Below are 21,920 nucleotides of genomic sequence, written 5' to 3'. Positions count from 1 at the left end.
CCTGTTGCAGAGCACAGGCTCCGGATGCGCAAGCTCAGCGGCCACGGCTCACGGACCCAGCTGCTCCGCGGCATGTGGGATCTTCCCGGACCGGGGCACGAACCCGCGTCCCCTGCATCGGCAGGAGGACTCTCAACCACTGTGCCACCAGGGAAGTCCTATCTCTGCTTTATATAGGCACAGGATTGTGACCCATAAAGGCTTTCTTATCTGAACCTTAGTGGCAGACTATTTTGATTCTATCACCTTCCCAGAAGCAGTGATCTTTTCTTGGTTTCTGATGTCAGAAAGCAGAGCGACTAACCCTTCTCCAGAAACTGACGAGTTTTGCTTCTATACAAGCACTGGATCTTTGCCTGGTCCCCGTTACAATACAGTTTGTTGTCCCTTCCTCAGCAGCTTGAAGCATTTTTCTTCCTAATGAGGAGAGCCCAGGCAAGTGGACCATATTTTGAGACTGTTCCGTCTCCACTATGCCTGTAGCAGTTATGGGGTATTTCTGGTATACTGCCCTGCTCTCGTTCTTTCCCATGAGCCCCTATGCAGATCCACAGAAAAGAGCTTAGGAGTGAGTGCACACCACCTTGTGTCTGATGCTCCCAGTTATTCTAAAGTTTTATGCTACCCCAAATTCACCCTTTAGGATTTTATGAAAATTTTTGTGGATTTCTTCTTACCTGCTACACCAAACTTTTCCTCTGTGTTCTGCCAAAGTGAAGCAGGTTTGTGTCCTGTCTCACGTTAGAGGTGCTTGCCACTCTTTGGAACTTAGTTTACTTTGTTTTCTCACCACTTCAGCTCTTTGATGGGTTCAAGGAAGGTTACATTTTTATAGATCATCCAATACTTTCTTATGTTAAGATCAGAGCAATGTTTTCCTTTGGCTTTGTACATCCAAAGCAGAAATGGAAATCTAAAAAACATTTTAAAAATAAAACATGTTTATTGTCGAGCGGTATATTTTCCTTCATCATTAAAGTTCAAATTATAGCACAAGAAGTTCCTATTATAGCACAAAACAGAATCACTCCCCAGATATGATAAACCAGCCTACCAATCTGCAATCTAGCTAATATAACCATCCACAAACAGAGGAGGAAAAAAACAAACAAAATTATTTTTGGAAAATAGAAATGGATTGCAACAGTATAACAAAGAATGTTCATTCTGTGCATAAAAAGGAGGAAATTGGCAGTTATATAAGTTTGAAAGAGTCTCCGTTAAATAAAGGTTAATAATTTGTTACCTAGAAACCTCTTCATGTTTTTAATATCGATATGTTAATGTACACTCTAGATCTCTAAGAAGAAAAATCTATTTAGCATTTTGCAATCTTACATGGCCACTAAATCTCTCTCTCTCTCTCTTTTCTTTTTCCAGAACAAAGTATTCCATAGAGCGCAATGTAGGAAATGCTGGTTCAGATATTTCTAACTGCATAGGCATTAAAAATTTTTGTAAGATTGTTTCATTTTCACAACTTTGATGCTGCGTCTGATTCTTTATGGTTTAGCTCTATCTTGATGAAATTTTTAAAAATGTGATAAAGCAGCATAGTGTAAAAACAAGAATGAAACAAAGTGTTGACAATATGACTAATTGTATATTAGCAAACTTTAGACAAATTCTATAATATCTAATATAAAATTTAGTTTTATCCCCCCTGCATTCTCTTTAGTCACATAAAATATAAGTCAAGTTAAATATGGGCAGAGATTCATGTTTGGGCTTCTGTTGCTGAGATAATTATTTATTGTCGTCTTCCAAAGAACCCTTTCAAAACATCTTTCCTCTTTTCCACACCAAGAGATAACCCCTATCTGTGTTGTAAACAATGGGACTGATAAATAGATGAAATGATCTTATGAACAGACTACTTTGATACCTCAGTAATCTGTTTATTCTGCAATGAGTCAAGATGCTCTTGTCTTACGCTGCCTGAATTATATTCCACAATGTTTAAAATTTTTCATTTTATCCTTTCATTCACTTATTAGTTAATTCATTTATTTGTAATTATTTAGATTTGCCATCAATTTGCAGGGCCAACAAGGAATAAGGAATATATTGTATTTGAGTCTGTACTGATTATGTACTCTACCCACTAAGAAGTGAAATTAAATGTTTATAGTTTTATCACTACTTTGAAAACTCCCGTAAAGCCAGTATGTGTGTGTGTAAATGACTGAATATTGACCAAACTTTTGTTTCTCTATTTAAATTTTTGCCCATGATATCTGCTACAAAATACAATCTATTTTAAGCTAAAATATATAGTTTATTATCTGCAGCATATTGCATAAACACACTTTGTATCTGAGCTACTTCTTTTTTCTTCGGTACGCAGGCCTCTCACCGTTGCAGCCTCTTCCATTGTGGAGCACGGGCTCCGGACGCGCAGGCTCAAGGGCCATGGCTCACGGGCCCAGCCACTCCGCGCGGCATGTGGGATCCTCCCGGACCGGGGCACGAATCCGTGTCCCCATGCATCGGCAGACGGACTCTCAATCACTGCGCCACCAGGGAAGCCCTGAGCTACTTTTTGCCTAGAGAAATATGTTTCAAAAGAAACAGTTAATTTCAGAATTAAAATGGTGAATCATGGGAAGATAATAAAATCTGATTTTTAAGGGTCAAATAATAATTGATATTTATTATAGTTGACGTCATGCATTTCTTTTTGCTTTTGACTTATTTGTTAGACATTTGTTTCAGATGATATGCCACACCAGAAGTTTCAATCATATAATTCATAGACAATTTCTATATTCCATGACCAAGTGAAATTGCTTAACTCAGGATGTATAAAATATTACTTTTCTGTAGTAAAAGGAAATAGCAAAATAAGCCTCATTTTTAAAATTTTAATATTTATACCAAAAATTTGAATGACATAATATTTCACAGTGTTCTAATTACCCCTTAACATAGGATTGAGTGGCATATTATTAAAGCTTGTTCTATTGACATTTAATTCCTAAGTAACTGATAAAATCAAAGAAGATGTGAATACAGCAGATATAAGAGCATGATAATATACTTATTATTCCTGAAAGCTTTAGAAGAAATAAAACTTCAGAAAATCAAGTTACCTGAAAAACGATCCCTTAAAATATCAAGTTTACTTGAATATACTAATTTGATTAATATGGGTTAATTATACTATGGTAAACTGTTAAGTATTGAGACATTTTAAAAAGTTAGCTGATTAAATCTATATCAAGCATGGCTGCCATCTGGTGGGGACAGGATATAATGTTGTGAGGGGCCAATCTCAGTAAAGTGCTCCTGTTGGGTTGCAAGTTGTCATTTGACCTCCATCTACCAATTGCTTGGTGTTTAATATTAATATTCCACTTAAAATTCCACATCAACATCCAGACCAAAGAGATAAGAGGTCTAAACTAAAAGAGGTCCACCTTTTGTAATATATGTAACTGAATTCTTGCTACTAAAAGTTCAATATCATGGCTAATGTATGGACAGTGGAAAAGCTATGAAATTCAAAGTTTTGACTTGAATTAACTTTAATAATAGATGAGTCTGGTAAAGTGCTTATATTAAAAAAAATCAATCAATATAGTTGCAGAATTTGGTTGGAATTTATATCACATTGAGTTAGAAGAAAATATGACATTGCTCTGACAGGGCAGCTTTACAGATTTAGGGAAAGCTTTGAAAGGGAGGAAGGAATTAAGAGCTTAATGTTGAGGGAAGAAAGGAAGAAAGGAAGGAAGGAAGAAAGGGAGGGAGGAAGGAACGGGTTATTGCCTATCACCAAGGATAAGATTTGTACTCGTGTTATGGGTATAACAGTTTGACAGAGTAGAAAGTGATAAGTCAGTGCCAGGTTGACCTAAAAAAAAAAAAAAAAAGGCATAGTATACCCAATGTGAATATGTTATATAGGAACATGCATTATAATGATTAACTTGAAGCATACTTAAAAGTAAAAAAAATGTGTTTTCTAAGTTCAAGTCTTTCAACAAATTATCAGTACAACTTCTATGACTCAATTTCCCATCCTTTTCTAGAAAACCAGGCATTGAATAACAGAGGCTGTAAATTCCCATTGAGCTCTGAACTTTTTTGATCTACGAAGTATAAAAGTTGCTTTTTCAGCCTCTCAAACAAACAAACAAATTCCTTTCTCACTTGTGCAAATGAACATGTCAATTATAATTTTATGGTTATAATTTTTTATGGCCTGCATATATAGGTAGTCAGTTATTGCTCTTTTATAGTTTTGCTTTCATATTCATGTTAAAGTTATAAATACTTAGAATCTTTTGTGTGCCTATCTGTATGTATAATACTAATGATACAATTATAGAGCATCAGAAATAATGATCAAAATGCATTATACTCCATTGTTTTCTCTGCTATTCTTTTCAAGTTAACTTTTCTCCTAATTTTTAATTAGGCTATCTCATAAATTTACAGATTTTTATACTAAAACAAAATAAATCTCTTGAGTCATTGAATACTATTGAAGAGTTCTTTAAACTTGACTAATGTGTGTTGACTTACTGCTGTTACAACATCCTGTGAGCAGTTAATTTTTAAAGTTTAGACATTGGTATTCTTAGTATTTTTTAAAAGTGAAAATGAAAAATTTATACATTCCAAGGATTTTCATTACATTGCTTTCTTCACACACAGTACATTGTAACAATTAAAGGAGACTGTAATTTAATTGCATGTTCCTTCAACAATGCAAATTAATATTCTTCCCAAATTGTTTTTCCATAAAAAAATAATCATTATACATTGCATCTTAAAGCTACTAAGATTATCTACGATTTCTTCAAATTATTGATATTCACATCACAACTAATGGTTGAAGTGACAGTCTTCACATAGGAAGAGTAAATTCATAAATCATAGTTTACTTAAATTTTTATTCCAAAAATTAATCATTGATTATAAAACTTTAGTGAACAAAAGCTGTTTTTTCCCCCAAATATGTTATAATGTCACAGAGTTTTGAATTTCAGTGGAGCAAGCTATTTCTATATGATAATGCATGAATTACAGCTAAGTAGCCTTCATTAGACTAACAGATGTACTTCATTAAAAGCCTATATAAAAGTATAGCCAGTGAATTTGTTATTTTTTTTTCTTCTGGAATGTAACGTCTAACTTACACATTAAAAGTCTAACTATTATATCACAATATGCAATTTTCTAAAATAGAAAATATAGTTTACACAAAAATTTCAAATGTTTTAAAACTTATATTCCATACAAAAACCATTAATTATAACTCATTGGACATAGAAATTATTTGGATGATTTTGGAATAATGAAAATGTTTTGTTCATAATACACTAGAACAGATTTCCAAGAGAGAAGATAGTATGAATTGTCTAAATTTAGCTATCCCCAGCAATGACATTTATTAAGCAAGGACTGGGCTAGCTAATGTTCTGAAGTTCCTTCCCGTTCTCTGATTCTAAGATATTAGTGTTCTTTCCATGTTAATGGTTACTTCACAAGTTTTTTCTTGATTGAGCATATAGTGACTCATCAATTTTTAAAATACCCTTGTGAAGAATGTAATAGAAGCAAGCTATGGGGGAGATAAATCTGTTTTTTTCAAAGACTTCATTATCTGTAACAACAAAATATGATCCATGAAATCGACACAGAACCCTTGAAGAAGTAAAATGATATCAACAACATCAATAAAATCAATATTGAATCAACATGTACTAATGGAAAAAATAAAGGAATGATGAAAATTGAGAGGAATTAATCAGTGATGGCTTTTTGGAAGCACTGATTTATGCCAAATTCAGAAGGAAGTGATGAATTAATTTCAAGTCAACCAAGGGGCTCTATGTAAAATGATGCAGTGAATAAAATATGAATAAGCTATGGTCCTCACCCTCAAGGCATCAATGGTCTAGTTCAGAAGTCATTCTGTCTGACTCTAAATCAAAGGTAGAGTGCGCTATGAGAACACAGAAGGAAGATGGATTTATTCCATATGATTCCATATTAAAGGATTGGATATGACATCATGGGCAAAATGTGAACTAAGCCTTGAAGTGCCTGAGGAGAGTGGTTGGGAGGATGAATAGATACCTTCCAACAGATTAACCTAAGTAACAATATGGCAGCACAGCATTTTCTAGAATGTTCAGGGAAAAAATACACAAGGTGAATGAAAGAAGCCATTCACAGAAGTGATATACAATTATGTTTGGAGAAATAACAGCCTAATTCACTAGACTAGAGAGAAGGGCTCAAGTGAGAGTGTAAGAAGAAAACAGCTGTGCCATATTTGGAGATAAGGGAGGGCTCTGAAAGGTTGAGGAGTTTGACATCCATACATGCCACGTGGCAACATTCCCCAAAGATTCCAATTATAATTGAAATAATATTGGGCCCATTTATACCTGGCCTGCACTACTCACTTGGTTGTGTTAACAAATCTCCATTCTGAAATGAGGCCAGACTGGATGTAAGTTAACCATGAGAAGAAAGGAAACCACAATCCTAAGGATTTTCTTTTAAGGAGTATGCTTGCAGAAAATCCTTTCATTCTGGTATGGGGAGGCTGTCATTCAGTACTTTCTCAGCTCTTTCCATGGAGAAGCAACCAACTTCCTCATTCTGCATTTATATACACAGGTCTGTGGACAAGCTAGTCAATGTAACGTTTTTATCAAATGTTTCACTGAAGCATGCATTTCTGTTTCATTTAATTATTACATGTTTAAAATTTCAAGATCTTCTTTATCCTTACTCTCTCCTGATTACCTAAGAAATACACTGGAGACAGAAAAAAAATCACTGTATAAAAGGTAATTAGCACGTCCTCTCCTTTTTATAACTTTATAATTGAAATCTCATTAAAAGCTTTCTAGGTCTCTTTTTCCCTTAGTGACCAGGTGTCCCTAATTTGTTTTTAAGCAATGTGACTAATTCCAGGCAAAGACTAGAAAAAGTCTGATACCTGTTGGAGAATAGCGATAGCAAGGTTTAATAATTGGGGTGGCTTTTTTAGGTTGCCTTTAACCTCGTTTAAAAAAAAAAAGGCGTCAACGTCTTTTAGAGTCCTGCCTTTTTCTCAGTCCCGGTTGAAGATTCCAGGGAAAATGAGAGCAGTATTTTGTTTCTCCCTTGTATTGCAGATAGGGGGAGGAGGTGGTTATTAGAGAGAAGCTCTTCCTCTCTCGGTTTCCCCCTCTCTCCGCCTAACAGCACCGCTCTCTCGCGGGCTCGCTCGTTCTCCTAGGTGATCCATTTCTAGGCAACGTGGGTCTAGTGCTGAAGCTGCCAGGCTCGCTCCTTGCTCGCTTCCTGCATCCCGCCAGGCGAATCGCTCCAAAAGCATCCTGCGGCCCGCGGCGGCTTCCCTCCTCCGGCCCAGCCCCGCAGCTCGCGCCCGGCGTAACTCCCCCGCCACCGCGCCCGAGCGAACCGGCTCCCCGGGCCCGCCTTGACGAACTCCGCTCCCTCCTCGCGCAGAAGGGGAATTTTCTCTGCATTACTATCTGCATTACCTTGAAGTTCACTTTCACCAGCCCTCTTGGAGAGGGCTTTTTCCCCTGCCTGCTGGAATCTGGCTGTTCCGCTCGGAATCTCCTAATCTTTCCTTTCCACTTAGATTTTATTTTGGCAGCGAAGACAAGTGATTCTCCGCGGGCCGTTGGGGCGGGGGGGGGGAGGGGGGCTTTTTCGCTTGGGGGGAGGGGGAGGGGAACATCCGGCGTGAGCGGGGAGGAGGGGGTTGGTATGTTGGAAGTTGCGGCGGAGCTGGGACCGGAGACCCACGGCCCCGGCGCACGGATGGGGATGGTCTGAGCTCCAGCCTCTCCCCCTGCCCGGGAGCAGCGAGGCTGGATACATTTTAAAAAAGCCAAACTGCAAACAACTCTGGCGATGCCAAAATTCCCCTCCAAGTGACACGGCTTTGCTAAGGAGGTTTCCTCAGGCTGGGCTCTTTCTCTTATTCGCTCTGCCTTCCTCAGCGACGATTATAAAAGCTTTGGTCTGGTAACAGGAATTGAGGGGGACCAAAAGAAAAAAGAAAAGAAAAAGCTGTGCTAAACTATCGTGACCTCAAACTCTTTGGACTTTTTTTTTTTTTAAATATTGAAAGAAAATCCATCCTCAAAGACAATCAGCATAGGCGGAGATGGAAGTTTTACCCTTGCTCTTGGTTTTGTCCTTCTGGTGGTCTCGAACCTTGGATTCGGCGAGTGCGGATTCTATCATTCACATCGGTAAGCAAGGGCTGGCGCTGCCCGTGGGTACTTTTGCCGTTTCGGCTCGCAGATATTTCCCCTTTGCTTCCCCCTCTCCTTCCCCCTTTCCGCCCTCTGTGTGGCTCGTTGCCGCTGGCTTCGGTTCCTTGCCCCTTCCCGCTACCTTCCCTCACACTTGGGCAGCTTTCTGAAAGGATGCGGATGCTCGAACCTTGCCTGGTGCTGTTGTTTCGCGGTGAATCGGGGAGTGTGGGCTGTATGCTTGAGGGTCTCGAATCTACCTCAGCGTGCGTGCGTGCCGGGGAGCGCGGGGGGCTTCTGGTGTGTGAGGAAAAGAAGTTTCATCGACTCTACCTTCCATGTTCTTTCCCGGATGTACATTTGCTCCATTAAAAAAAAAAAAAAGTACCTTTTGAGGGAACTGAGGTGTCACCCGTGAGGCGAAAAGGGCTGGGGTGCGAGGTGGGGGTGGGGAAGAGCGCCCTTCGGATCGAACAGGTGGTTTTGCAACGTGAGCGGGCCGCGCTCGCCGCAGCGCGTGCGACGGTGACGGGCTGCTGGCTGAGCCCCCAGCCTCCGTCTCCGCTTCCTGTCCTCTCGGCTGCGCGGTGCTCGCGACTGGGAGCCGCGCACCTCGCTGCCTCGCTCGCGCTCCCGGGTCTGGCGCGGCGGCGAGACTGGCCCCGGGCGCTCGGGAAACGCGGGAGCACATGCGCGCGCGCCGCCCTCGTGGGCTGCCTGGCGAGCAGCCGCCTGGCCTCGCCTCGCCGTCAACTCTGAGTTGCAGCGCAAGGCCGAGAGCAAAGGCGCTTGGGCTACGGGCGGCCTGAGTCCGGGAAGGACGCCGAGCCGCCTTGGAGATGCTCGTGGCCCTACCTATTGGCACCCAGACGGGCCGGGTCTGGCCGCGGCGGGCGCGGGCTGCACGTCATTATCATGCACAGCGCTCGCGGCTTCAGGCTCCAACTCTTCTCACTTGTTAATCCGTGAGAGCTGAACCGAGACCGGCTCTTGCAGCCTTTTCTGCGTTAATGCGACGATTTCCTTTTCGGAAATTCGCGTCCGCGGGCCAGCGGGGTTCAGTTACTGCTCTGAGGAGAGGCCCCGCCTTGAGGAATTTTTCCGGGCGCAGGACTTTTATGTGTCCACACGGCTTGATGCTCTGCAAATTGAGGCGACAGATGGGTCGCAGCATCTCCCCTTTCCGCCCCCTGCCCCTCCCCCGCGTAACACACACACACACACACACACACACGTGTGTCCTGGAAGGGGAACCTGCTGCAGGTGGAGGTTGTGCCTTTGTGCCTGCCTGAGCTAAAGGCTTGTGTCTGGTGTGCGAGTCCACAGCGGCCAGCCCCTCAGCTCCAGGGGGCTCCCTCTCTTGATCTCAGAGGCTGTCTTTGTAAACACGTCTGCCATTCGCTATCATTTATATCAATAGAACCGAATATATCTCTGTGCAAGGGGTGATGAGGTCAGGATTCAGAAAACCTTGCACTTAACACGTTTAGTGAATTAAGCACTAGATAGCTTGTCTGCTAGGTCACGTTTTGCCTGGGGTAACAGTGTCTGTGGGTTCAGAACTTTTCAGGGAGAAATTGTCTCATGGAGGGTCTCAGTAATGTTCTGATAGAGTTCAGAAATGACGTGTGCTCCTCTTAAAAGAAATGATGTACATTTATGTCCAGTTGTAAACGACTGGAGCAGGAATGCTGATATATATTACCATGGTACCTTTATATTCATGTTATGATGAGGGGTTTCTGGCTTATACTCATCATCGCTCAGGAGGGAGGCTTGTGGATAAATGCTTATTTTATTGCTTATTCTGTGGTCTAAACGATAAATACATTATTTGCAAACACCTACAGCTCTTGCTGTCCTCTACTAGATGAATACTATTTTGCAATGCAGTCTGGGCATTTGTTTCAAAATAGAACACAACTTGTATTTTTTTTCTTTGGCATTCTGTTGTCTGTCAGTGTGACACAGCTTGCTTATTTATAACCAGATCCCCCCCAAAAGTTACTATGTACAAATTACAGATTTCTTTAGAAAGCTGATTGTATGCATTAAATGTATATACTACTGAAAGAAATAATTACTTCTCAGACAATTAATTTGACTGCAATTAGTACATTAGACAAGAGCATTAACTTCTTTTATAGACTATCTAATATTTCCATGAAGCTAGCAAATTGATGGTTGTTTCAAATGCTTCATATCTTTTATAATATACTGAAAAATGTAACCTCCTAAATTAAATTAAAAAAAAAAGGACCAAGTCTAATTTATGTGCACTTCAGAGGTTAGAAGCCCCTTTCCCTTCCATCCCCACCCTGGCCAAAGTATAATAAATTCAAAACCGAATGCCCATATTAAAATTTTAAAGTACCAGTTAATATTCATTGGATCAGTTTACTTACTTGGTTGAATAGGAAAAGAGAATTAATTATCTTTAGGAGGTGATAGTCTTCATTTAAGTATCTAATGTGACAAGTATGCTTATGGGGAATGTATTATTTCAGGACTAAAGGGATGAAAGTGATGACACTGGAGGGAAAGTGAATATTTCAACTCTATAGATGTAAGGAGATAAGCGGAAATGAAAGGTTTTCACAGACTCATATGATGTGTTCAGGTAGACAGTAGCTGCCATATGTAGTTCAGGCGAGCTTGAAAGATGAAAAGACACTGCTCTAATAGGTTCTTTAAATATCGAATCTTTTTGGTATTGAACCAAATTATATGTTTGAAAACTTTGTCCATTCTTTCTCTTTGTTTTTATTTCATGCAGGTAGTTTTAATAAAGTCAATTATGTATTTTAAACTCAAATATATATATTTTTTGAGCACATTAGTTCACTACAATGATGAGATATAATGGTTAAACACTAATGACTGAAATGGAAATGTATTTGTTTCAGTCAAAAATGAACTAATATTGTAATTACTTTGAATTTCTGTTAAATCATATTTTAAAGATACTCGATAGTTACATATTCCTGTTTAATACACATGCACATGCAATACACACAGTATTTAGAAATGAATCACCTCAATTGTGATCTTCTTTGCCCCTCCTCCCACCAAGTAAAGGTCTTTTGACATATAAAAACTGTGCAATTTTGAATTATGCTTCTACTTTGAGCCTGTGCATTGATTAATTTCATCAGCCCCCCATTACTTGATTGCTTAGAAGTTTCCTGATGATCTGCATGCTGTAGGAAGAACCAGAAAGTCATGAGTGGAATGGTAATGATATTGTGTTTCATGAGGCTATTCAAAAGTCACTCTGATTTATGTAGCTCGAAAGCTCCAAAGTCTTTGAGATTAGCCATGCTGACTGCTATTTTCTTCATACATCAGTCGTCCCACACTCTTTACTCCCTATACACAACGGGAGTTTAGAGCACTGCTTTAATTAAGCAGGGATTAGGTTTCATTTCCAGTCAACTGCACAGTTTGTGTTTTGCTTCATATCTAATACGGAGGATCTCATGTTTTAACAGTTTAATGTGTGCTCATTTCTATATCTGGTACCTGTACCTGTACCAGCTCATTGAAATGAGCTATCCTCAGTTATATATCTCTGCAAGGGAACACTCAAGTGTACTTATTCATATATTATAAAAATCACTAGCATGTTTTTATTGTTATCAGTCATAGTAAAATACCTTATGCCAACAGGAAATAGAAATGAAACCCTTATTCATGTTTTTCTCATAAGCAAATGATACTTTGTCCTCTGAGGTCATAAACTATGACATGTTTGAGAAGCCTAAGACAATTCACAGAATATTTTCATTATGAGAAAGTTTAAAGTACAAAATTGGTGGGTGAATAAGATGTGTCACCACATTATAAACAATAATAGATGGCAAATTTAAAGCATTAGTTTTCATTACTGGCACACTGAGGACTTTTTATCAAATATAGAATGTAGAAGCATTTCTAGAAGTTGTACTGTGTCTTCTGTAAAATTGTTTCTTTTTCAACTCCTTACATGATTTGCATTGGTTAATGATAGCCTTCAAGAGTCATCAAGGATCCTGCACTATATGGGATATCTCAATGATTTAAGTTATCCTTTTATTATTTACAGTAGTTGTTTGCTCCCTGAGTTATGGATAACATATAGTGTAAACTTCTAGAAAGTATTAAGAAGTAGCTTCTAAATTTACAATGAGGTTATATTTTATGAGGTATGTCTTTCTGTATCAATAATACAGTTGTTTGAAGTGCAATTCAGATGTGCATTAAGTTAGACAGTGTTATTAATCAACAATATCAACTGTGACATGACTAATAAGCCATTACACTGAGGAACTTTGCTTTCTACTCCAAGTGAAATGTACATCCAGTAAATATCTCCTGTAAATTCTAATTCAAATATGAATAAAAATCAAGGTCATTAACTTTCAACTTATCCAGCAATAGAAACCAGTTGAGATTGTTATGAGTAATGGGAGATGTATTATATTTAATTCTAATCTCCAAGGCTAAGTTTATCATGCTGTAATTTTATCTCAAAGAGATATTGTAGTTTTAAAACCACACTTTTAATCCAGAAGGTTAGTATCCCTTCACCTGCATATATTATTTTAGTATTAAAAAGTGAAGTATTTGGCACTGCTATTGGATTTTCATGGTATTTCAGATAATAACGTATTGGTGAGTAGCAATACTTAGTTTGACTAAAAATATAATGTTTATTAGAAAATACATTTGTGCCCTATAAAGAGAGCTTTGCCATTAGGTGTCACTGCATTCTGAGCTGTTCCTTTGTAGTCCTACTTGAAAATCCCAGGAACTATTTTTTTTAGTTCTCAGAAAAAGAAAATGCCATTTAATGAGGATTGTGATGCTCTAAGATACAAGTGGTTTTTATTCTCAAACCAGAAAAAGAAATATTATCCCTGTGGGAGATTGGGATTGACATATATACACTAATATTTATAAAATAGATAATAAGAACCTGCTGTATAAAAAAAATTCAAAAAATAACAACAACAACAAAAGAAATATTATCCCTGACTCTTGTAAGAATTTAATTCTAGGGCATATCAACATTCTGTGTTCTCTAGATAGATTGCTAGATCTAGTGATGTAACTATTTCACAAATTTAAAGTACAACAGAAATATACTCTTGTGCTAATACTATCTGTGGAAAAATCTAAGACACCAAATAGTATTCAGATATGCTTAATAATGCTGGTGTAAACAGATATTAGTAACTGCTTACCTATGGAATATTTAAGGTCCCAAACTGATTGATGTTTGTCACATGAAACACATACACAGAGCTATGGAAAAAATACACGGGCACAAATATAAATATATTTAAAAAATGTCAACCACTGACTTTTGTGCAGGATCATATATGTTTTCAGATAATTTTAGCCTGGAAAATATTAAGTTTCATGTATTAATTAATTTCCTCCACACACATACTACTACCACCACCACTACCATCGGATTTGTGCCATCGGATTTGTGTAGTAATATAAAACCAGTGTCTTTTATCAAGTAGTAATTTTCCTGTTTATTTAATTTGTTTAAGAGGCAAGATCTTCCTTCTAGCATATCCTATAATAAGACTAACGGAGGATGAAACTTAGGTCACCTTTAATCTGATACATTAGTTTTTACATTGGCAAAGCCACAAAATTAGAGAATGGAATACTAGGTTAAATGAATGAACCGGTTATCATGTTATGGTAGACCTTGCCCTGTGCCAGTATTAATTAATAAACTCGTTGGAATAATGTGCTATTAAAAATTCAGAGTAAAATTAAGTGATCAGATGGATGTCAAAAGGGTACGGGGAAACGTACTGACGTAATTCTATGATTGGTTATTAAGAGGACATCTGTGGATTTAGGTCATTTAAATAGGTGAATTTTAGCATTTGGATGTGGACACAAATTTCAGATGAATGTGAAAAATTGGAGATGTAAGTCTTAGTAAACATGTTCTGGATTAGAATTTAGAGGGTTTGGGGCTAACTACCAATTTTATAGATAGCTAACTGAGCAATATTGGGAAGTTACTTATTTTCTTTAATCTTCATTTTTATCAATCCTAAAACAAGACTTAGACTAATGTTCATTTAAGCTCTACAATTATATGACCTAAAATGAAGACAAATTCCTGTGTTTGAGGAATTGGGGGAAGAGATACAGTCAAGTGTGGTTCATATAGCTATTTTTAATAGTTAGGTTTAGAGTGAATTAAAAAAAAATACAAGGGGAAATAAATGGAGCATAAAACCTTAATCATTCAAATTAAGGATCCCTTAGAATGAAGATTTTCTTGGTGTGAACAAGAATTAATATTTGTTCATCAGCTATTCTAGATAACTTCAGCATCAGAAGAGAGAGCTGGGTTTGTTCTTTGTTTTACATTTTGTTTTTGTTTTCTCTAGCGTTAATACTAAGATGTTACATACAGTGCTAGCGTATCCCACAATACTAGCGTACATTAAGGCTGACTGGAGGAATGAGTAGTCTTATGTTCTAACCAGCATGGACTACAGGAGCCTTTAGAATTTGCCAACTCCAAGCACACCAGGAATATTAGCATACGTTTGGCACCACTCAAAAATGTAGCATATAAAAGAAATAGCCAGTGTTTCTTCAGTGTTCTTCAGGTATTCCGGCTTTTACCCTGCTGTTGTTAACCAAGTGGTTATCAAATGTGAAGCTGAGGCTAGGATGACCCATTGAAAGCTTTCTTGAGTGAATAGAGGGAAGCCTAGAGGCAAGCACAAGGAACTAAATACCAAAAGGCCTCCCTGTGTATGTTAAAAAATTTTAAATCACTCTGTAGTCAAGGTCCTTATTAACATATTTTATACATGAAAAAAGATCAAGTTATTAATTTTATTAAAACAACAGTTCTTAAACTTTTTTCTTCATCCCCAAATAATTCAAAGTAATGTTTTTAAAATGAATAATTTCACTTTATTGCTCTGAGTGCTTGATTTTTCCCAACTAATCTTAAAAAGATGTTTGCTTCATTATCAAAATCATAATTCTAGAAGCTAGTTACCCTGAAACCACAGGGTAAGGTAGGCATTATTAACAATATGTAGTATGTGTGCTCAGTGGGAGAATATTCTATCATTCAACAGACATTTATTCTGAACCTACTCTCTATGAACTACTGTTTTTAGGTCCTGGAATTAAAATGTCGAATAAGTAACCTATGTCCTTGTATTTAAGGAATTACATTCTCATGGGGGTGGCAACCAGATAAAGAAGAATATACAAGTTGTAATGTCAGTTACTGATAAATGCTATGAAGAAAAATGAAGGGATCGCACCCTATTTCGAGTAGGGTCATCTAGTAAGACCTTCTGAGGAGATGATCATTCGAGCAGAGACTTGATTAAAAAAAAAATGAAATCAGCCATGTGGATATCTGATGAAAAAGGATTTCAGCCAGAGGGCATAGCAAAGGCAATGGCCATGAGACAAGACACTAAGGAATCTACTTAATTCATTTAAGGAACATCTTAAGAGTCAGTGTGGGGCAAATGTGGAGTTTAATGACCAAAGCAGGAAGTAGAAGGAAATAAGGTCTGAGAGGCAGCTAGGGAAGATCCTATAGTGGCTTATAGGTCATGGTATGGTATTTAATCTAGGTATGTAGGATGCCCACTGGAGGGTTGAGATCAAACACGATACGTAATGCTTTGTGTTTTAGAAAGATAACCTTCTCTGCTTGGGTGGAATGATGGCAGTAGAAATATGAAGATCAGTTTGATAGTAGTGAATTGGACTATTTCAATAGTTGGTAGCTGAACTAGTTGTAAGATTGCAGATGTATTTTGAAGATAAACAGGATTTTCCGATGAAATGTTCTGCTGGGAGAAATCCAGAGGAAGTAATGAAGCTTCCAAGGTATTTTACCTAAGCAAGTGGGTGACTAAAATTGGGAACGTGGGACAGTGATCAAGTTTTAGATAAAAGTCAAAATTTGCATTTATTACACTTGATATTCCTATTAGGCGTCAAATTTGAGAATTTAAGCTGGCAGTTGATTACATTAGTCTGGAATTTTGGGGGGAGTTAGGAATTCAACATTTGCATTTAGAATTCATCATTACAGACATGATCTTTAAAGCAATGGGAGGGGATAGCACACTTAAGGAATAACCGTGCAAAGAGAAGAGGTCCAAGACTATATACCACAGGCATTGCAAAATGTCGATGTCAGGGAGACAGAGAGGATCCAGGAGAAGAGAGAGATGCGTGGCCTGTGAGTTAGAAAGAAAGCTAGGACTGTGTGGTGTTCTGGAAGCCAAGTGAGGAAAATATTTCAAGGAGGAAATCAGACACCCTATCAGATTATATGGATGGAAATTGACACTTGACTACTGGGTTTAGAAATGTTGAGGACAAAAATGACTTTGACAGAATTGCTTTCAGTAGACTGAAGGGACAAAATACAGGTTGGCAAGGAATCAAAGATTTAATGGGACTGGAGGAACTCCATGGGTTTTGCTTTAAGGGAGAGATGGGTATGGTGGGGTGGGAACATGAGGTAAAGGGAGGGTTTTGTTTTTAATGGTGGGAGTTGGGATATACAGTAATTTTTTAAAGGTTCAATCATAAGAAAATTTTCAATAAGAGGATTCAAAAGAAAATGTTCTTTTTTATTCAGACCTATTTGATTCCTGAGTTTGGATGGCAGCTGTTCAAATAGAACTGTGTTTTTGTTTTTGTTTTTTGGTGGTTATTGATGTTTTTGTTTTGTTTTGTAACCTCCGGTCAAGTGATACTGGGCTAATGCCAGTAGAATTAGCCAAAGAAGCTTATATGTCCTCTCTGAAATAGACTCTGTTAATTGTTCTGCAGTTTTGTTTCATTCAGTTTCCCAGATTAGCACTCAAATTAAGTAAAATTTTCTTACCTGAAATTATGAGTAGATTATATCTTATGGAGTAGCGATATACCATTACAGATAGAATCAACATTTAGTCTTTTAGTAATGTGCTAATTTTAGGAACACACATTATTCCTATGTAAATGGCATTAAAATGGCATAGAATTATCTTGTTACAATAGACATTTGTATTGAATATAGGTTTCCTCTAATTAAATTCTATTATGCATTTAATTTACTTAAAAAATCATTTTGGAACAATTAAAAGAGTATAGTTTTTCACAAGGCAGTATATATTGCCACATAGAAATTAAATAGATGAAATAAATTCATGTGATACTAATTTTCAGTAACACATTTAAATATTTCCTTTTATGGAAATTTCACTTCTATTTGTGCTATACCATAGCTGACAGATCTTTAGACATAGGTGAAAATGAGGAAAAAAAGTGTTCCACATTTTCTAACCTCAGAATTCAGCCTTCTGAAAATGCATCTCAGTTCTTTTATTGGTCTCCTATTAATACACTGTTATGTATTGATTTTGCAGATAAAATAATTAATTTTGTATTAAAATAAGAATGCCAATAACAGATGAATGATATTTTTCTGTGTTCTTTGTCACTTCCTGTACTATCTCCTCCATAAAAACATTTTGTCTCATGGAAACAATGTAATATGAATATCACATGGTGGCTTCTGCTTGGTTACATCTATTAATTGACGTATAAACATAGAATACATTAACAGTGAGGGGATAGGAGTCCTGTGGTTTGGGCACAGCAGTGACTGTTAAAGAAGGCATGCTGTGTTATGGCTGGAGCTGAAGAATATAATTAATGAAGTATATAACATTAAAAGATATTTTAAACTTGCTACTTCATAACTTCCTGGGTGGTGAAATACAATTGTTTGAAGGAAATGCTTAGCAGATTTAAATCCAAATTTAAGTTGGAATGGGCCACTAAAATTGGTGAAGTGCTTAGTATACTTAACCTTGATATCATTAAAATGACAGGCCCCATGAGGAGCACATTTTAGATAGGCTTATTATCTTAAAAACTGAAGGCTAGGTAATACCTTTGGAGCTAAACTGGAAAAAGAGAGTCAGGTCTGTTGTTCTGTTGCATGTGGTTCATGGTGAATTAAAATCTGGAAGACTAATTCTTCCTTCTGTAATTTCTGCAATCTGACAACAGATAAAATTGTGTTAGAGGTGCAGTGGCAATTACTATCTTGCCCTTCAGTCCATATTTCTTCTTTGTTGCTTCTTTGAATGGTGATAACAGGAAACCAGTCAATTTTCTTTTTAGAAATACCAGCAACTCTCAGCATAGCCCAGAGGAGGCATGCCCTTTATGAAAACCATTATAAATTTCTTCTTAACAAAATCGTTAAAAAAAAAAAAAAAAACACTTCTTTAGTGTGGTAGGTGGCTCATGCACAGAGTTGAGGGGATTACTCTTCAGTTTCCTGGTGGTGTAGTCATGATGGGTTTTGTACATTTTTTGTAATTCATTATTGTCACACTGAGAAGTCATGATCTACATCCTCATATTCTATTTGCAGAAAAAATATTTTTAAGGTTACGTGAAAACCATGTGAATTTTTTTGATTCAGTGCTTACTATATGTGCACAGTTCAGTATGTATTCATATAAGACATGTTTTCCCATCCTTTAAGAATTTTTAAGTATATCTGCTGTCTGAGATAATATTGTACATTAGGAAGCTGAAAGTAGAGCAATTTAGGACTCATAGTTGGATGACTGTGGTCTATTATGGCACTGGAGTATGTGATAATTCAATAAATGCCACCTTTATGGTGCCCTTAAGGGTGCCATAAAGCAAACATGTATTTCAGAAAAAAGATTATAATTGGGATAAGGAGATTACCACTTGCAGAAGGTCTTGATTTATAACAGAAAACTCTTTACTCAGCTTCCTGATGGTTAATCATTAACCTTGTTTTGCCTATAGGCTACAGAGTCGATACAGTCATGCCATAGTCAGAGCTAAGGGAAAGTCTCTGCCGTTTACCTCTTTTCCTCTTTTTTTTTCCTTTCCTGTGGATGTCAGTAGTTACGCTATTAGGTCAAGTAAAAGAGGAGATGGCTTTAAGATCCAGTTATCTTGTAATTAATAAAACTAATGAGATCCTTTCTAGATTTACTGCCACATATCAGATATTTCCATTAAACTTGGTTTCTTGGGTACGGAGAAATTAAATTACATTTAATTTTTTTCTCGTAGTTTTGAAGTTATAAGTATACTATTATCTCATATTACTAATTTGTACTTTCTTCTAGATGTATAAAACATCAATGAAAATGACAGTTTTACACTGTAGCAAACAAAAGAAGAAAATTGCCTCACAGAAAAAGTAAAATTAGTTAACTTTACAAATGGAATAAGTATTGTTGGGAAAACATATTTATGCCAACTTTTAATTATGTAGGTGTTAAGAATAGGACAAACATTGGAAATTGAAAAATAACAGATAGTTCAAAAACTAACTGTCCAATACTACTTCTTCTCCACAAGAGTTCTTGTTGTGGTTGATAAGTGGTTAATACATAGCAAAACTGGCTGCTCTGATTCTTTCCTTTTATTTTTCCTGTTTATCCTTCAGTGACAATGCTAATGAGCAGTGAAATGGCCAAAAGCAAGGAAGGAGCAAAGGGTTTTAGATAATCCATAAACCGGAAAATCAGCCCCTGAATGCTCATATGCACAGGCTTGTTGAGAAGTTTCATTTTCTCAAAATACTGCACAGATTCTAAAGCTAGAACTTGCTTTTGGCTGCTGAGATTATAAGAGGAGTGAAGCTTCCAGGCCACCAAAGAAGAATACTCTGAATGACAGTCTGGGAGCAGGATGAAGACTATTATTATTATTGGGAAAAGAGTGCCCTTTAGGGCTATTGCTGCTGATAGCCAGGACCCCTGTGATTAGCTCAGTTCCAAGGGTCATGCCTATGGTGATTTTTTTTTTTAAAGACAGTATGGATTTCATTCAGCTATACTTCTTAAACGCTTTAGGTAATTTTGTAAAAACGGTTGGATTGACATTCGTATCAATACACATTGTGTACTGAGCATTTATATTGTATGTTCCCAGTTGGTTTCTAGCTGATGCTATGTTATAGGCCACAAGGAAGAATTTGAATATTGTACTTTTGAAAAGAAACTGGGAAGCACATGGCTATACATGCAGTGTTCGTTAATATATATGACTCTTTTCAGTTTGAGTGGAAAAAAAAAGGTGGACTGTATAAGTTATCCTACCATATACATTGGCCCTCATAGAAAAATGAAGTTTGTTCACCACTGTCATGAGAAAGCAGTACCTGACCTGGAACACACTGCTGCCAAAACCATGGAGTTACAGTCTGGCAAAAGAGGGAAATGGTAAGCAATTCTGTTTGGAAGAAACATTGTAACAGTGGAGGCTATGGCAACAGAGGAGGTTAAAAGTTAGGAAAATCCCTATGAGGTGCATGGGAATTCTGTAAATAATTTAGGCTAAGGGATGCCCAGCCTTGTGTTACAAGCTCTTTATAGTGGCAGTGTGGTAGGTGGAGAGCGGAGAAGACCTTGGCAGTAGTCCAGTTATGTTTTGGTGCAGGGCTGTGCCCAGCAACTGCACATGGGAATGGAGAGGAAAATTTGCTTAGAGGGGAGACCCAGGAGTTTGCCTCTGTCAACTCGGTCATTCTTTAGAAGTGGGAGTAAAAGAAGAAAGTCTAACATCATTTGTCGAGTACTATCTTAAGTGACTGAGTAGAGGCGCATGCTGTTCACCAACATAGGAGACTGAGAGAGATGAGAGAAACTGAATCTGGATTGAACTCAAAATTATTTTGGCATGATAGTGAGGTGTTATATCCCAGACAGCAGCTTCCCAATCCCTACCCCCCTTCCTGCCTCAAATGGAGAATAAAAAAATCACATTCTCCATAGTGCTCTCAATGCTGTTTTGATCTAAAAATGATAACAGTGTTTTTCTGGTCATTCTTTTTTAACTTTTCCCTCAATCCAATGCTCATAGTGTCATTTCCTATTTAAAATGTGAATAATTTAAAATATTTTTCAGCTACTTATATTCAGAAAATAGTAGTTCTGCAAGGGCCTTATGATTTTTAGTTTCTGTGTGTGCTTGTTTAACAGTACAGAATTGTTACTTCAGTATTATCACTGACTTTTAAAAGTGTATATCTGTATTCTCATTTCTTAATATGATCATACATATTTTTTTTTGACCATACATATTTTTAATCAGGGTCTGGGACTAATATTAAGAGACTAGTGCTGTTAATTTATTTGATATCCATTGCCAATCAAAACAACTTTAAAATGGAGTGATCTTTGACAAAATGGTAGGTTATCAAAGGTAAAATAAAAATATGATAATTTTAATTTCTTGTGCGTGATTGCTCTTCTAGTGAATATTGCAAGTAGAATTCCCTTATGTAAATTAATAGAATTACATGGAAGGGTAAAAATATTTCCATAAAATTGTGTATTCTTTAGTTACACATTATCTGCAAACATAATTAGCTGAAGGGAAGGAAAATTGTCCTCCTAGGATGGTGAAGCAAAGCCTGAAATGGGACTAAGCCTGAAATGGGACTAAAGGGGCCTCGTTTTTTAAGTGTCTCAGAAGACTCTACTTCATGGTTAAGGATCTGTGTTCTCAGATAAGAAATGTTTGAAAACATGGATCTGCAGTCAGAAGAATGTGAAAGAAGAAGCAGTGTGTCTGCATGTGTGTAAAAACACTGGTTGAACTGAAGAGTGAAATGGAGTA

The 21,920-nt window shown here is 37.3% G+C and overlaps 1 protein-coding gene across 3 annotated transcripts in view; it reads left to right on the top strand.

Moving 5' to 3' along the window:
- The first annotated feature begins 7,718 nt into the window (after positions 1-7,718).
- The window catches only part of GRID2 (glutamate ionotropic receptor delta type subunit 2), a 1,388,195-nt gene continuing 1,373,993 nt past the window's right edge, over positions 7,719-21,920 (top strand). For all 3 annotated transcript variants that reach the window (XM_067736951.1, XM_067736950.1, XM_067736949.1), the window contains exon 1: positions 7,719-8,237. In XM_067736951.1, coding sequence (XP_067593052.1) covers positions 8,150-8,237 — 88 coding nt within the window. In that variant the 5' untranslated portion in view covers positions 7,719-8,149. The remainder of the gene's footprint in view (positions 8,238-21,920) is intronic.

The sequence above is a fragment of the Pseudorca crassidens genome, chromosome 4, assembly GCF_039906515.1.
Source record: "Pseudorca crassidens isolate mPseCra1 chromosome 4, mPseCra1.hap1, whole genome shotgun sequence".
In the NCBI taxonomy this organism is placed as follows: domain Eukaryota; kingdom Metazoa; phylum Chordata; class Mammalia; order Artiodactyla; family Delphinidae; genus Pseudorca; species Pseudorca crassidens.
Note: the sequence above shows the minus strand (reverse complement) of the source record. Positions and strands in the feature narration are given on the sequence as shown.